The 18,739-nt window shown below is 37.2% G+C and overlaps 1 protein-coding gene across 1 annotated transcript in view; it reads right to left on the minus strand.

Annotated features, from left to right (window-relative positions):
• Positions 1–18,739, minus strand: part of LOC107669467 (voltage-dependent T-type calcium channel subunit alpha-1G) — a 147,408-nt gene that overhangs the window by 34,327 nt on the left and 94,342 nt on the right. The window contains exons 19-24 of the mRNA XM_016461705.1: positions 17,267–17,335; positions 14,418–14,602; positions 7,347–7,473; positions 5,660–5,785; positions 5,362–5,451; positions 3,687–3,900 (exon numbers count right to left, since the gene is read on the minus strand). Coding sequence (XP_016317191.1) covers positions 3,687–3,900; positions 5,362–5,451; positions 5,660–5,785; positions 7,347–7,473; positions 14,418–14,602; positions 17,267–17,335 — 811 coding nt within the window. The remainder of the gene's footprint in view (positions 1–3,686; positions 3,901–5,361; positions 5,452–5,659; positions 5,786–7,346; positions 7,474–14,417; positions 14,603–17,266; positions 17,336–18,739) is intronic.

The following is an 18,739-nucleotide window of genomic DNA, read 5'->3' on the forward strand; positions in this document are numbered from 1 at the left end:
GACTGACGGGGGGTAACACCCCCACCTCTCCTAAACACAAACCCAAAACAGAATTATAAAATATGCTGAGGCTCACTGTAACTGGATCGTCAACTAATTAACACATTGTCTTCTAATTGGAAGGAAAATGGAGCCTGTCATTTTTTAATCCCAAGTGCGATGACATAACTCAATCATAGTGTGAACAATGTTGACCATGCAACTGTGAACCGTGTTTAAAACGTGGAAAAGTGTGATCATCCATACACTCACGACAGCATATGCTAATCAACAGTTATACCTATCAGGCTAATCTGTAGAGCTCTCATGTTAGAATATATAAGCATATACAGCTTTATAAACAATATACCAAACACATTTGAAGTGCATTCACTGTGTTTTTGTTTTCTTTTTCGCTTATTCATCTTGGACGTTATACTGACTCCTCCTGGTGTGGATTCATTACTATGTTTATTAGCGTAGCTGTGTATGCAAATTTTCAACATAAAAGAGATGTTCATGTCTACAATACTCTATTTTTACACATTACTATGGGCAAATGTATAATAATGATCACATCAGTAGTTTTTTATGGAGTCTCCAAAACCACTGGTGATAAAAAAAAATAAAAAAATTAAAGGGTTTTAAAATGCATAATTGAGAAAGAGGAAAGATAGATATTTTGCAAGAACATTAGGGGAATGGGGGCAAAGAGAGACAAAAGAAAGTTGGAAAGAGAGGGAAAGAGAGAGTAGGAAGAAAGAGAGGCAGAGAGGAGAAAAGAAAAGGGGTTCATGAGGGAGCTCTTGTTCACAGAGAACACAGACAGAAGGGAAGAGATAAGAGACTCTCAGCTACACTGAGAACAACACGGGTAAACATGTTCTATGCACAAAAAAATTCCGCTTTTTGTGTTATATAACTGCCAATTTTTATTTATTTTTTTAATAAAAAAAAAAAAGAACTGTCATAGGCGTTTGTTTCTGTACAGCAGATCAAACTTTGGGAGGGGAGAGGACCCGAGAAATATATATAAATAAATAATAAATAAAATAAAATTCCATTTTATTCAGGTTTTATATGGCTAATACTAGGGCTGCAACATTTAACTGATAACATCTAAACAGCATTTTCTTGTATCATTATAAACTTTAATGTTGCTTTTGATCAATTGCGATCAAAGTTTTGAATGGTCTTGTACAATTTACTGATATACTGTTATAATGTGAGTACTTCTGTTATGCAAAACAGCAAGCCCTAACAGTGAGCATGTGTTCATGTGTCACTATTAGTTACATTTTCATGACAGACATCAAATTTAGGTTTCAAATTGTCTGTAATTGAAACATGAAATGCTACAAAAGTGAAAAAGGAGAAAAGCAGGCGTAATGAATTAAAACAATTTTATTAAAAAAAACAACAACAACTATATTATAAACTTTTTTTGACCATATTTGCTCAATCATAAATAATCAAAATAGTTGTTAGTTGCAGCCCTAGCTTATACATTCCAATACTTCAGTATTGTACCAAAACAAATCTTGTATTATACCCTCTTATATCCAAAACAAGCCAGCTGTACTCAAATTACTGTATCAAATGCAATCACATAAAGCAGCCCATTATAGCAAAATTTCCTTAAGTCAAAGTGGAACAAGTGTGCCATACAAACATTTCACTCACGTAAGTCACAAATGAGTATTAACACGTCATGCAGCCTCTGAACAACAGCAAGGTGTGTTGTGGTGTTGTGTTTAGCATGTCAGTAACTTTGAAAACAGCGTTATGGGGCAACATCACAAAACGAAGTGAATCACTACGCCACAACACCAAACCGATGAGAAAACTCTGAAGCAGACAGATCAATGAAAGCTAAAGACATTAACAGCGATACTCTTCCCTTCGAACAGTCAGCCACAGTGCGTCACATTGGGGGCAACATTGAGAGATCGGACCTGTGATACCACCAGAGCATTTACTGCAGGCTGAGGTGAATTTATCAAGAACTAGAACCATATTAAAAATGACATTTGCGGTTTTTCTCTCCTTTTCTCTCTCTATCCATCCCCTGTGTGAGCTTGAGGCTGGGCTGGCTGGAGCTGGTGATGAGGTGTGGAAAAACCGGACATACACACTTCCACAGACAATTCTTGTGTGGTCAGATCAGATCTGATGAGGTGAGAACATGGCGCTGATGGTGCCTTCCCACCCGGTGTCCCTCTCCCACCCTCGTCCCAAAACCACCACCACGGTGAACACATAGACATGCCATAAGCAATCTGTACCTTGTGTGTGATCGGGACTGGACCAACTGACACCGGTCAGCATTACATCTAGAAGAATGAAACCATGTTAATCAGGTAGGGCAAGCAAAGAAACCGTCAAAGGAGCTGAAATAGGATGGATTTTCTGGGAGAATATGCCAGGGCGTTCCAATTATTCTGAGTCCAAAATAACCCTGTTGTTATGTGTAAAACACTAATACTAAATCTATTTATCCCGGCTGTTCGAGCCCTACATTATTAGTCCTAGATTGTTGTTCTTGAAATACTTTGTGGATGGAAATGTCTGGCAAACAAATAACTTTTCACTTTTTCAGTTAATGATACCAACAAGTTCACCTGAAAGGAACCACAACTTTTCCGCTCAACTTTTTATAGCAAAAGTCCACAAAGTTACCTCAGGATATTTAGATATTACGTTCAAAAAGAAGTTTCAAAATATTAATCAGGCCATGCAAAGCTGACATACGGTTTAATCCCATTTCCACCCCGGAAACCTGACACATCCCGTCAAACATTCACACCTACGGAAAATTAGATCGGTAGCAAAAAGAAAAGATGAAGCGAGGTAAAATAAAGCAACTTTTCCTCTCCAGCTAGAACTGATGGCGTGATAAAGCGCTATAAAACAAAGGACACACTAATCAGCTAATGCGCAAATCAAATATAGATATTCATGAGAAACTATGGTGTGACAGTACATTTAGAGAAGACTAGATTTGACCTTTGAACTGAGATAAGATGATAAAGTACCAATAATGAGACTAGCTTTGTTTGCCTTGCATGAGTTTTAGTCTCTGATCTCGTGGTCTGACTCAAATGTTATAGTTTATAGATCACCTATTTACATCTGTATTTCTCAAGGGCTTAAAAAAACTGAAATTCCCATTTTTAACTGTAAAGATCAAACATGCTGGACCAATGTCCAAGCCAATGTCCAAACAAGGTCTAGCATCCACACGGAGATTCTCAATGATGTTGTTTTAATGCTAACGGCTTGTGTTGAAAATAGCAGGCAGTGGAACCAAAAGAGAAGGTCATTAATACCACGCCGTGCATCCTGGGTAGCCTCGGAGCAGGCAGCTGATGGATGTAACCAATCTGAGTGGGACAAGATTTTTATTTACTTCTCAGACTGCACTGCCCTACATGCATGAGAGGAGGAGGGTGGGCAGAGCCCTGGGGCAGGGGTCCACCGCACACCCTGCTCTCTCAGTAAGCAGATCACCATGCAAGCCATGGGACATGCTCTAGAGACGTTCCCAGGCAAAAGTGGGGCAAGCCGGGGAGGGGCAGATTCCTAGCTAATTATGGGCCAGAGCATCTCATTCCTCATACGCCAGTCACTAATTAGCATCTAATTTAGCACGCGGTCAAATCAAAATGATCAAGCAGGACTCAGAAAGGTGTGGAAAGGCTACCGACCAGCTAGCTCCTTCTCCTTACTCCTTCTTTTTTTCTCCATGCGTTTAAGGCGCTTCTCCTCGCGCAGTTTGGCTTCTTCGGCCTCCTGGTGCCGCCGGCACTTGTGAAAGTTCTCGACCACCACGCCGACGAACATGTTGAGCACGAAGAAAGCCACGATCAGCAAGAAGGAGATGAAATAGAGCAGCATCCATGGGTTGTAATTCATGATGGGCTACAACACAGAAAAACACAACACGGATTAATGTACAGAGTGCACACTAATGTACACACATTAATGCTTAGGCTAATTATAATTTTATTTGTAGCGACAGATTTGATTTATTTAATTAGAATATTAAAAAATGTTCTTTATACAAACCAACATACCAATTACTGGGTCGGAGGTTAACAGCCATTACACACGCACACACACACATATATACATATATATATATATATATATATATATATATATATATAGGGCTGGGTTTTGACACAAATTTCACGATTCGATTCGATTCTCATTCACAAGCTTTCGATTCGATTACCAATTATGTACTATTATAGTATTTATTAATATTTTCAATGACCTTTTATTTTTATATTTAAGTTTTCATTTTAATTTGAAAGTTTTAGTAATTTTCTTATGTGCTTTTGTCATTTTTAAGTTCTTTTTATTTAGTTTCATTATTTTATTTCAATTTTATATAGGTAGAATACAGACTTTTTTGATTTTCTTAAAATAATTGAATTATAGTTTGTTTATACTCATGTAATTAATTTATTGGGTAATATTGCAGTTCTGATGTTTAACGACAGGGGTCAGAGCTATATATATATATATATATATATATATATATACATACACACATATACATACATATATATATATATATATATTATTTAAAAAAATAATATAATATAATATAATACCAAAAAAAATGCTCTTTGTAAAAACCAATATATCAGTTGCTGAGTCAGGTCCCCAGGAGTAAGTTACAGCCATGTTCAAGATGATGATGCTGGAGAATTGGGACATCAATAACATTTCAGTTCAAAGGTCTGTCCTACTGGGCACCCGAAAGATGCCTGCCTCTAGGCTAGATTAAGCGTTCTGTGTGCAATGGTGAGGCACAGGCCACACGGCATGAATTTGAAGAAGAGATATCTGTTCCAATTCAAACACATAAAGGCCTTGGCTAGGACAAGGGCTGGGCTCTGTTCAAATAGAGCAGAATAATTTCAGGAGCCTACAGCCAGACGAGGCATGGAGACTTCCTTTTCAGGCAAAAAATCCTATATTTTATTACTCAAAAATTAAATCAAAATTATTCAAAAATTCAAACTGTATTAAAAAAAATAGACATTTGGAAGAAGAGTGTAAAATAAGTCACTTCAAAGAGATCTGTTGAATGGACAGTAAGGAGCTTTACAGAAGAACTGATGAATGGAAAAGCAGTTCTTTGAAGACAGTACAGGAATACTGACCAATGATTTTTCAGCTCTGATTCAGTTCATAGAGTTGTCCAATCAGAGTTTGCGGCTATCAGAGAATGCGAATGACATTCACAGTGACCCACTTAAACAAGGTTGCCACACTGTCCACAGTGAATCCACAAGCATGAAAATCTGTATAAATATTATTACAATAAAATGTTATGCAGGTAATAGGAGCTTCTGATACAGTCAATACCTGCTGATCGACACCAACAGCATCCAGTCCGTCGTACATTATGTCCACCCAACCGTCTTTGGAAGCCAGAACAAAAAGGGACATGAGAGCCTGAGGGAGGTGAGAGATGATAAAAAAAGGTTAAAATAAATCTTTGACTTCAGTGGCTACATTTGACTTTGTTGAAAATGGGATGAGACCATAACGGATTCTTTTCAAATTGAAAGTGGCATTACCAGTCGCTTGTAGGTACGTCTAAAAGAGCATCTTGAGACAGAGCATGAATGTTTGTGTAACCACTGCCAGGATAAACGCATACCTGCCCAAGGTTATCAAAGTTGTACTTGTGCCTGAGCCATTTGTAGTTAGCCTGGAGGCAATCAGACTTGTTGGTGATGTTCCTAGTATCCTCCCCCTGACACACAAAGAACTTTCCTTTGAAGAGCTGTGAGGAAAAAGCAAATTTATCAGCTCACAACCAACCTTCCTTTTCTCTGCGAGAGATCTTTTGGAATACCACACATTTCAACCACTACGATAGTTATCATGTGTCTTGAGAAAATAAACAGAAATACATACATATTGGATATATATTGGGGAAGTCGTGGCCTAATGGTTAGAGAGTCGGACTCGTAACCCAAAGGTCGTGGGTTCGAGTCTCGTACCGGCAGGGATTGTAGGTGGGGGGAGTGAATGTACAGCGCTCTCTCCCACCTTCAATACCATGACTGAGGTGCCCTTGAGCAAGGCACCGAACCCCCAACTGCTCCCCGGGCGCCGCAGCAAAAAAAATGGCTGCCCACTGCTCCAGGTGTGTGTGTGTTCACTGCTGTGTGTGTGCACTTTGGATGGGATAAATGCAGAGCACTAATTCCGAGTATGTGGCCACCATACTTGGCCACATGTCACGTCACTTTCACTTTAAGAAGAGGTTGTGAAATTCAAAGTTTCAATTATATAAAAATGTCCATATTACCAGAACTGCACATTAACTACTAATTATATTAATTATTTAAAAATACATGTTACAACTTCATACAAGATGGTTATGTCTCCATTATTGAAAGTCCAGTAGGGGTTGCACAGACTAATCGACTTCAATGCTCTGCCATGACGCTTTAAGCTTGACGTTGACTAGTCGCTGGTCCTATAGAGGGCGCAACAGGATAAGAAATCTTTGAAGGAATTCCACATTTACGCTCCGTTTCCAAACAGTTCAAATGACAAATAAATGCATACTCTGAAAGCTCTCTAAAAAGACATGTGTGATTATATTACGTTTTAAACCGCTTATTGTACAGGTAAGTTAATCGCCGTTCTAATCTAATGCGCTGCTGCACTGTAACACACAAAGTCCAGTATGACTGCTTAGTGAAAACCATACAAGGACAAAGTCAATGTTACACATGACACATCGTACAGGCACAAAGAGCAAATGCATCTTTTCCTGGAAGAATAGAAGATAAATTACATCGGCGTTCCCCTACGGACTTATGTAAATTGTGAAAGTATGGAAAACAGAGCATTTTAATCATAGTCAAATTATTCAGCTGTGGGCAGGAAGAGTATGTTTCAAATTTACAGAAATGACAGAAAATCATGCATTCGTTCTGTGTACTACCTATTTCTCTCTCACTAAAAGTCTTAAAGGCAATCTTGTGGATTAAACACACAGAGCTGTCAAATGTTATGTTACTTTATATATGATGGTTTCTTAGAAGGAATTACTACAATTAATCCCTAAAGTTAAGACTGGCTTTTACTTTAATAGTCTGATCTAAGCAAGAAGTATTAGGCTATATCAACTATATAACTGTAAGAAAGCAGTTCTAACTTCCCTACTAAAAAATGTAGCTAAAACTGGCCTAAACTGGTATGGCCTACCATGCTGACCAAGCTGAAAAGTGCTCAATGCCTCTCTCAAACGACCCATTTTACCATCAGAAAACCATTTTAAACTGGTTTACACTTGTGATTTCTGCAGGGTTATGATGTTTTGTACTTACCTGAACTCCCAAGATGCCAAAAATAATGAAAAAGGCACAGCAGATGACGACAATGTTCCCGATAGGCTTGAGGGATGACATCAGTGTCTCAACAACCAGCTTCAGTCCTGGAGCTCTGCTGATCACTCTGAAAATCCAACAAGAGAACAGATGTTTAACTTGCCTGGAGGTTCTCAGCTGGTTTTTGCTTCAGGACCATGATTTTCCATTTGGAAATCAAGAGGCAACTCAACACAGAAAATACTTTCTCAGGAAAAACAAATAAACATTTTACAAAATTACTTATTTTGTATATTATTATCGCGTTACATAACTATATTTTAGGGCTGTTAAAGGGCTGTGTATATTTATAATGTATATATAAATACACGCACGCGCGCACACACACACACACACACACACACATTAAGGACAATTTTATATTTATACATGCATCTAAATATAAACATATAAATATTTTTAATATATATATGTATGAGTGTGTATTTACAGTATATATACATAATACACACAGTACACACAAATAGATTATGTAAACAAACTTTTATTTTGGATGCGATTAATCACGATAAATCGTTTGACAGTCCTAATTTATATTAATAACAATAAATAATTTGATTTGTATATTTAGGGCTGTCAAAATAAAGCATTTACACACTAACATTGATTGACAACACTAATATTTATCAATGCAAAGAGTTAAATGTCTTTTAAATTTCAAATGGCTTCATCGTTTTTCTGAATAGCTTTGCGACAGATGAATTTGGGAAAAAATCTGAATTAGACACTATCTTTGACTAATAATAAAATACATGGGAAGAATTTTCTCCTTTCTTTTAAAACCTGATAAGCCAATTTATTTTACTATCCTAACTATGCGCATTTGAATGATGAGCTGCATAGTTGTAAATTCAGAAAGTGTCCTTAAACTCCTCAGTCCTTGCCTGGCCAGAGCCTGCGAGTGAATAAATGTTTCCCATGCTTTCACTGACCTGACATTAGTCAGCTTTCTCTACTTTTTGCATTCCATCATTGCTGCAATCACTACCTCCTCTACGACTGAGCATGTCAATTACCAGCAAACATTTCATGCCCTCGCCATTATGCTAAGCAACCGCAATGCAATGCTGTCGGGAAACTTTCTGTGATGCAAAGAAAGGAGACAGTTTTAATTAAACCGCCGGAATAAAGATGAAGCCTAATTATTAACGCCACGACATCCGGCACAAAACCGCACCTGTCAACCTCTGCGGAGGGTGGCACCAACAGTGACACAAAGACACCTGCTCACAAAGACACACACAATAACATATGTAACAAACACACAGCTGCAACAATAATTCAGCTGCTTTAGAGGCCAGGGTGTGTTCTTTTGTTAAAAAACAACTAAAAGGGGACAGAAAGCATGTGTTTTTAAAAGTCTGGCTTATTTAAAGTTAACATGCTGTCTTAAAAATGTTGCACTCATGGCACGAGACCAATGAAAAACCAATGAAAGGTGCTTAAATGGTCAAAGATGTCCATCTAATGCAAGACCAACAATTAAAAAGTAGTGCAGACAGATTCAAGACCAAGTGTTTGTCTTTAAGAACAACGCATAACATGTAAAATTATACTTTAAGGGAGCTGTAAAAGGCAATAGGCTTTAATCTGTGGTGGTTTGTGTTGAACTGATGGTAATGGGACTCAATGAGGACCTAAAGCAGTAGCAGGGGATCCGGACGCAGTGCAGAAACATTGTATACTGAAAGATGTTTATGATACTACACACACACACACACACACACACACACAAAGAGTTCAGAAATGTTTCTCCCTTCAAAATAAAGAATAAAAGGCACATTAGTCCTCATCTGGTGACAGTGATTTCTGGCTCCTCACCACAGAACCGTAAAATCAATGATGCAAATGTCAAATGGTGAGAAGGATCAATATGTCTAGACCCACGCTCTGACTGAATTTGAGAGGGACAGTCTAGTGAAATGATATGACTTGTTTACTAACTAAAACAATTAAAAATTGTTTTTCTTGGTTGAAATAAAGCTTGGACTGAAATATCAACTAAAATAAAATATGAATAGATGAAAAAAAGTTTTAAGAACTAAAAAGCTGAATAGAAAATAAAAAAAACTAAACAAAAATCAAATAAAACTACTAAAATGAAAACTAAAATTAAAAAGTCAAATCAAAAGTCAAATCAAAATATCAATAAATATTGTATATAAATAATACTATCAATACTGGTCTAACACCATGAGATTTCAACCCCTGACCAATAGAGGGCGCTACTGTCTGAAGTGTTGCGCCAGTAATGTTTTTCAATACAGTAGAATACATTCCAGAACACATTGAACTTATGTTCTTATACATATAAAAGTGTAAATATGGGATTTTGTGCAATTTAGCATTTATTTATATCATATTAAAAGAGAGCAGTAGGAGAAAAATAAACAGGGCATTTTGAAAATATCAAATGGTAACACCATACGCCACGGTACGGAATGATTACCATAGTATGATAAAATATAATGGTACTATTGTAAATACCATGATATATATATATTTTTTTTTTTTGTTGTTGTTGGTGAGAAACCAGGATGGTGGTCCTATTTTTATAATGTGATGCTGATGCATTCTTCTGGTTTGTAAGCACGTGTGTTATAGTTACTGTGTTCTGCAAGCCTTCAGAAAAGCTGAATTTCCCATATTCATAGCTCCGATCCAGTCTTTGTGTTCTGAAAGGTTTTAATAAATAAATAAATTAAGAAGGGAACAATAACTAGAGCACTGAAGGAGCCTCTTATTCCCAGAACACAGAGACACATTTTCATCCTGGCTGTAATTAAAGGATGCTATAGTTGGGCTGGGAACCGTCAGTTTGGGGGATTCAAGCTGTGTGTCCCTGACACACACACACACACAGCAAGCACACAATCTGAGGACATCCGTCAAAGGACAAAAAAAAAAAACTATAAAAAAGACGGGAGTAAAAATAGCAGCATAAAAGCAGATGTAATGCAAATTTTCTCATTATTTACTCACTCTCATATTCGTTCCAAACCTGTATGACTTTCTTTCTTCTGCAGACCAAAAAAGGAGATATTAAAAGGATTGTTCACCTAAAAAAATCAGTCATTACTTATTCATCCTGGTGTTGTTTTAATGCACCAGTGAAGAAATAATGACTGAACTCATTCTCTCTATCTCCATCCTAGCACCCTCACATAATCCAGTACACAAGCAATTATCTAAAAACAATAAGACATAAGGGACATCTGCAGAGATGCTACGTAAACGAAATCAATCAGTTACAGATGAAATCTGAAAGAGCCAATCTGTCCTTATTGTCTTTTGCTGCAATTCTTTGTCCCTCTAATTACAGCAAATAGACAATGTAGAAAAACTAACTTGCTTCAAGTCAAGCATGGTTAGATTAGCTTAACAAATGCCTTAGAGTGGACAGGCACTGTGAAAGAAGCAGAACTGTAATTAGCGTGAGAATTAATGAGCACAAACAATAATAAAGCGGTACATTATGTCAGGTTATTTGCATTGCGAAGAGGTCAAGCAGGAGACTGAATGGTAGATATGAGTAGATAGATGCTGGCGTCAGGTGTTTAAGGGAGGGTCTGTTCCTCTGGGGCTCAGGCAGACAGTAGAGGATGGATGGTTCTTTATGCGCTTTTGAGATTAATTTAGATCCGCGAGGGTGATGTGCAGTGCAACATACAGTGGGGGGGTTTAACCTGGGGGTCAAAGAGTTGATGAATATACAGAGTGTGCACATCCCCCCTTAACACAGTGCATAAATCATCCTGTCTAAAGACGGAAAGAGACACATCTCTGTAACAATGCCATTAATACTTGATAAGGAGTACACAGACTTTAACTGTCCAACACAGATTTTCAAATGAATTAATGGGCTTACAGTGTCAACCCCTCTCAGAGGGAATTTTAATTCTGTTATTATTTGCTTATGCTCCTGTCATTCCAAATATGTATGACAAAATGAGACGTTTTGCAGAATGTTTACGCTGCTCTTGTCCATATAATGAAAACGAGTGGGGAATAGAGGCTGTCAAATATCAAAAAGCTCCATAAAAGCATAAAAAAACTTTTTTTAGGATAAACTTTTTTTTAGGATAAAAAATCCTAAAAATAAATACATTTTAAAAACCTATTTCAAATAATGCTATTCTTTTAAACCTTCTATTCCATCAAATAATTAAAAAATAAAACAATAACAATAATATTATTAATAATAATAATAATAATGCAAAAAGTAATACAGTTTCCAAGCAGATTTCAACATAAGAAATTCCTTGCCATCACAAGAATAACTTCCATTTTAAAATATATGAAAACATAAAACTTTCTTTAAATTGTAATATTATTTCACAATATTATACTTTTTATAGTATTTTAAACAAATAAATGCAGCCTTGGTAAAATAAAATAAAATAAAAAATGCGTGAATACATTGGACATGGACTATTAATAATAGTAACAATTATTTAAATTATTATAGTCTTGCTTGACAGCCATGGTAGCATTTACTTTGAATTTATGGAAAAGAGCAGCTCGGGCTCCTTGCTAAAATAAAAGAAGAAAGTCATTTCAGATTCAAAATGCATGAGGGTGAGCAGACAATAGCAGAATTTTTAATTTGCGGGTGAACTGTCCCTTTAAACTCACTGCACAGAGTGGTCCAGATACACATGTGGTCTGGATTACCCACCCCTCCCTGAATTCACTTTTGCCGGAGTAGCCGAGCCCACGCTGTGGAGACTTTTTACAGCTGTTTTTGTCTTTCTTTTGATTTCATCTTGGACTTCACACAGAGGTAGTGTTGCTTTCGTCAACGAAAATTATGACTAAATATCGTCGTCAACGAACCTTTATCACGTGACGAAAACGAGACGAGACGCAACCGCCGCTCAGTCGCTCACGGCCCATGTGAGTGTTCCACTCATATACCATTCATGCCCATCGGAACAGCAAAGTCCACTCAAAAATCAAGCTGACAAGAAACATCTATGTAGTACAGTATTGTTTCTGTCTGCAACAGCCCTACTGTGCTGTAACAAGGTGTGGTAAATGGGCAACTCTGGTAACGAGGTGCATTAATATAAAGTCTGTCGAGGGAAGGATCAAGAAGTAAAACTTTCAAAAGGTGTTCGGTGGTGCAGAGGCAGATACACACAGTAAAGTTCTCTGAAGCAGAGCGTTCTGGCAGTTGAAGAAACTCTGTTTGAGAATCTTTAAAATGTTCACGCAGAGGAGCTCGAGGTGAAAACACAGACGCTTCATGTTTAATTTACAGGGCATTTTTTCTCTCCGAGTGCTCTACATTTTCTGACAGTCAACCGAAGCAACTGTCATTAGTTATAATAGGACCTTATCACACAGACTGTTTAAAGGTTAATTCACCTTATGTAACTATGCCACTAGTGGATAAACTTCAATACTTCATCAGAATAAAATCATAAAAAGGAATTCAAGATTTGTTCCACATACTATTCATTATCTATAAGGGTATGCTTGGATCTCTATGCACTATTCAGTAGCAGTGGAGTAATAGTGATGCTCAGGGGTAGTGACATGAATCACATATTAGCTGTTTTAGCAAACTGGTGAAGGATGCCTTAAAAGATTTGCTGGAAGACTTATCCGTCATATCAAAAACCTCATCCCTATTTGGCACGATGCAGTTCAGCAAACAAGCATGCTTTATCAGCACAAATTAAAATACTAATAAAAAGACTAGAAAATCATGGATTCAGGAAAAGGTAAGTATGTGCAGGGATAATCCACACCAGAGGTCAATAATTAGCAGACCAGGCGCTGGGGATCCAGAGCCAAGATTGGTTATACCTGGGCTGCTTATAATTCTCAATGAATTAATGTAATTATGGTCTTTTTTTCCCTCAGCAACTTTTTTCTCTTTACTAGTCTGCATGTACAAAAATATATACATATACATGCATAGACACAAACACACATATTTACATACTGTATTCTCTCTCTCTCTCTCTCTCTCTCTCTCTCTATATATATATATATATATATATATATAAAACAGTAGTGCAACAGTAGATCTATCCATATCAAATATTTTTGGTATAGGTGTTTCGGTTCAGTGTGTATGTTTACAGAACGAATAGTTACATAAATTCTATAACAAACCCTAATAGTCATTTTTCTTTCCCTTTTAGAAATGTTATCGAGTTAATGTAATGTAACTTCTTTTCCTCTTTAGAAGCTCACAGGTGCAAAAGTATGTAATTTACATTAATGCAGTATAAATACTATAAGATAAATACAAATGTAAGCAAAAAAAAAAAGTTGTTGATTTTTGCTATTTAATAATTGAAAGTTCCTTGTATCTGACAGAGAAACATGAATAAAATGCAAAAACAAATCCAAACGGCCCATTTTCCCACCAGTTCCTCTTCAGAAATGTTGTTGACGGCACATTAACGTTGCACCAACAAAGTTGAAAGGCAAGTAAAAACACAACTACCGGAATATGATGTATTTTTAATACAAGTCTCTTGGGAGTTTAAGGAACTTACGGAAGTTGACCCTAAACTGAGGAGTACTTGAGAAGGGAGCGACTGGGGGTGAAAGACCACTGTAAGCATTTTGTGTGGAAACTGGGCAGGAAAGATGAATATTTGATTTTTATTTTCTGCTTGAATGTGTCATAAATATTTAAGAGTAGGGAAGTTCCCTCTGCAGGAGGAAAGGTGCACAGCGCACACACATACATATGCATAAACACAAACACCGCTACATACTGCATCGATCAGGAGCTAATTGATGCTTCTGTGAGGAAGAGGCTAATTGTGGGACTTCTGTCTTTACATTAATTATGCTTCTTGTAAGAAAGTGGATGCTGATTTAAGATGTGCAAATCTAGCACTCTGACCCAAAGATGTACATATAAGTGTTTATGTATGTAGCCTACAGCATTGCAGGTGGTGCACTTGTGCATTAAAGCTTTGATGTAATCGTTACTATTATTTACACTGACTGGATGTCTGAAGAGTTGTGTTGTGATCAGTGTACCTGAGCGGCCGTAGGGTCCTCAGTAAACGCAGCACCCGAAGCATTCCCAGGATCTTGGTGCCGCTGTTGGAGATCATGGATACCAGGATGTCAATCACGGAGATCATCACCAGCATGCCATCCAGAATGTTCCAGCTGCTCTTCAGGTAGGTATTCTCCCCAAAACACCAGCCCAAAGCAACCACCTTCACAACAACAACAGATATGTTTTTAAAGTGGAAATGTTGGATAAAATTTCACTTAAAGCCAAATTGTGTACATTTTCATGATAAAACCTTTTTATTCTAGTCCAAGTCAGCCATTTGTAGGTTGAACTGTTTGTCAGAAAAATGGAAGACGGACTGATTGTACCATAGTCAAAATTAAAACTTTTGCAAAAATAAAAGTGTTCAACTTTAAATAAATAGTTCACCCAAAAATGAATATTTGCTGAAGATTTACTCACCCTCAATTTAGATTTGATTTAGATAGAGTTTGTTTCTTCATCTAAAAAGATCTGGAGAAATATAGCAATACAGTACTTGCTCAATAACTGATCCTCTGCAGTGAATGGGTGCCGTCAGAATGAGAGTCCAAACACCTGATAAAAACATCACAAATAATCAACACAACTCCAGTGCATGTTTGTATGAAACAAATCCATCATTAAGGCATTTTAACTTTAAACCATCGCTTCTAGCCAAAATACAAGTCCATAATCCATTATAATGCCCTGTTGTCCGCTCACACCAAAATCCACTGATGGTAATCATAACTGTTTAGGACTGTATTAAAGCAATATTATGAATAAAGGATGGAAGTTAAATCTTCTTGATGGATATGTTTCCTACAAGCAGGCAAATGTTCACTTCTCAAGACGTTAACTGAAGGACTGCAGTCATGTGGATTACTTGTGGATTATTGTCATGTTTTTATCAGCTGTTTGGCTCTCATTCTGACGGCACCCATTCGCTGCAGAGGATTCACTGGTGAGCAAGTGATGTAATGCTAAATATCTCTAAATATGTTCCTCTGAAGAAACAAACTCATCTACATCGTGGATGGCCTGAGGGTGAGTAAATTTTCAGCAAATTTTCATTTTTGGGTGAACTACTTTAAGAAATTACATCTGTAAAGCATATTTTCTGTATCCTTCACAATTATGAATTTTGTTTACTGTAGCTTTCATGACAAATTAATTTTGTAGATGTTAAAAGCTGAGATAAACAAACCAGGAGTGAGAATCATCTGACTAAAAAGTGCTAAGCATGAATACGCAGCTCCTAATGATGTTGCTGGTGAATATATCAAACCACAATGTGATCAGACCTCAAAGTGAACAAAGGAATGTCAGGCAACAAAAGCCAGGAGTTTCAACAGCCCTGTCATCTTCATCCAACCTGGAAAGTTTTCGTCAGTCGTCGTTAATTAACCTCCAGTGAGTACGATTATTCTGTGCCATGATTTTCATTTGAAATCTCTTGGGTGGGCGTGACCTGCCATAAAGCAAGGCCCCAAAATAGAAACCCTAGACCTTTGTGACTGACACCTATGAACTTTTCTGTCTTCTCCAGAGAGGCCTCAGCATGTTCTTCCATTTCAACGACAGTCATTTGAATATCTGGCAGACAATCTGCCCCTACTTAGTATTAACTGCTGTGGTGAAGAGTGGAAAATAGAGAGCAAGGCTTGCTTAGACTCTTCATGTCAGTGGGCTCTATTTAGGACCTGCATTTCTTCAAATGTTTAATTCAGCTGACTGGCGGCAGTTGAACATGTCAGAGTGTGATTTTTATATTTTGCTGCTGTAGTCTTTGTTTAGACTTTGTAATTGTCAAAGGAAAGCAGTGCCTTAAAGGGATCATTCACCCAAAATTAAAATTCTGTCATTATTTATTCACCCTCACATTGTTCCAAACCTGCACAACTTACTTTATTCTGTGAAACACAAAAGGAGAGATCTGTTTTTGCAATGAATGAAACTGACTCAAAAGCATCATAAAAGTATATATACTGTATATGCATGTATGTCTTGTGCACTATAAAGCAAGTCTTCTGAAGTCTTCTTTCTGTGAGCTATTTATCACTGCAAACAGATGATTGAATTCTATTTCGAAGAAATGCTTTTGAAATTTATATTCATCAAAGAATTCTGAAAAAAAATATGAATAATTGTTTCTCTATTAAGCAGCACAACTGTTTTTAACATTTATAAGCAATGCTTTGAATTATATTCATGTTACATAGTTGAATACAGGTAACTTTAAAATCTTAAATAGCAAAAATAAATAAATAAAACTGCTGAATCAAATAAACATCTTATAATTTTCTTTGATGAATTAATCATTTGTGAACTGGATTAAGCAATTCATTGATAAGATATGATTCCACCGAATGATTTGTTTAGTGATCAGACGTTACTGCTTCTGTCATAAATGTGTCAAGAAGAGATAGGACTGATATTAATATTTTCTGTGAATATTACATTTTATGATGCCTTTATCTATTTTTAAGCTCACAAGCTTGTAATTACATGAAAAATGGTGATAAGCACAGCATTGAAAATTTCTCCATTTGTGTTCTACAGAATAAAGAAAGGTTTAGAATGAGATGAAGGTCATTTTATTTTCGGCTGAACTGACTTTTTAAAGTAAAAGGGCTGCAAGATAGGCTGAAAAGCCTGTGACAGGAATGTTTTCACCAGACTCCATTAGCCACACTGATCTAAGAGAGATTGGCACTATAAAAAAAAGCCACAGAGAACCGAAGTTAGTCTGCTTTTGGCTGGTATTCTGGCCCAGTCAGTCTGTTAGTTTACCCTCTGTCAGAGACAACACCACACAGAGACAAATGCCAACCCCGTCACCTACCTTTATTGTCATTTCTGTCACAAAGATGGCAGTAAATATGTAGTTGGACAACGTCAGGAAGATGCGTTCCTGCGGAGAGAACCAGACAAGCAGGGAAAGTGACGGGTGAGTCAGTGCTGGATCAGAGGAGATTCGTGTGTGTGTGTGTGTGTGTGTGTGTGTGTGTGGCATAACACATTAGAGGTGCCTCCTCTGAAGGCATCTATTGGACTAAGAATCTGCCCACGCTTTGAGTACTCCACGGGCATTAACATCACATACTCACACGCACACTGCATGCGATAAATTTCCTCCAGCATCCTCACTGGATACTACTAGATAACACAGTGGGTAACAAATGGATAAGTAACAGCTTCATGACAGTAACTATCTCTGAAGTCCAAATAAGTAAATCAAATCTGAAGACAAAAGTGTCCTTAAAAATCCTTCCTAAAATAAAATAAATTCTTAAAGTGATCATATAATAAATCATGATTTTCATCCCTGGGGTCCATTTATATCATTACTCTAAAGAATTGTGTGGCAAAACACCCATTATGTATGTTTTTATGACTATTTATCATAATTTCCTAACTAGTGCTGGGCAACGATTAATCACGATTAACTGCATCCAAAAAGTTTTTGTGTACATAATGTGTGTGTACTAGGCGGGGCTGAAGCCCCGGGGCCCGAGCAAGGAGGGGGCCCGTGATTGGCTGTGGGGTAGATTGACTGGAGCGCCGATCGCCAAAGCCACCACGCCCCCCACTTATTAGCGCTGTTATTTAGTTGAGCTTTTCGGTAAATTCCATGCATTACCATTTGAGATTGAAACGTAAAGTCTGAATTTGGTTTACCAATCAAATGCATTTATTCTATATTTGACTTTTGAACGATATGCACACATATTTATCAGGTGATTGCTGCTCAGTATGTCTGCATTCACCTCTCTTCACTTTGTTCTTGAGTAATCTGGAAATGGTCACGCAAAGAACAACATTCAATAAGTAAAAATGTCAGCAATTCTAAAAGAGAGAGGGGCTCAAAACATGACTTAGTAAATTCCCCAGCTATCAGGTTATTTTACTAAAGCTGATCATGGAGTGGAAGTTGCTGGAACAGCAAGGGAACCAGGCACATGGAGCAGATAAAAACAGTGTCATCGTCCACACAGATTTGTAAATGCGTGCGTTAAAACGTTTTCTACCTGATACGCGCAGCACGCACCTGCTCGTATTACTGACTTAACTTTCGCTCCTTGTGCTTAAACGGTCAAATACACATAGTTATGTGTCAAAATGCCCATCTTTGCGAGTATTCTCGTAAACACAGTTATTTGTGTCTTAAATTAATGATAATAGTTAAAGATAAAGCGTGTGTTAGGCTATATGAGATCCTTAGCCTATATGATGAGACCTTAAAAGGATATTCACCCAAAAATGAAGATACTGTCATCATATACTTACCCTCAAATTGTTCTAAACCTCTATGAAT

Source organism: Sinocyclocheilus anshuiensis, unplaced genomic scaffold (assembly GCF_001515605.1).
Source record: "Sinocyclocheilus anshuiensis isolate Anshui unplaced genomic scaffold, SAMN03320099.WGS_v1.1 scaffold252, whole genome shotgun sequence".
NCBI lineage: Eukaryota > Metazoa > Chordata > Actinopteri > Cypriniformes > Cyprinidae > Sinocyclocheilus > Sinocyclocheilus anshuiensis.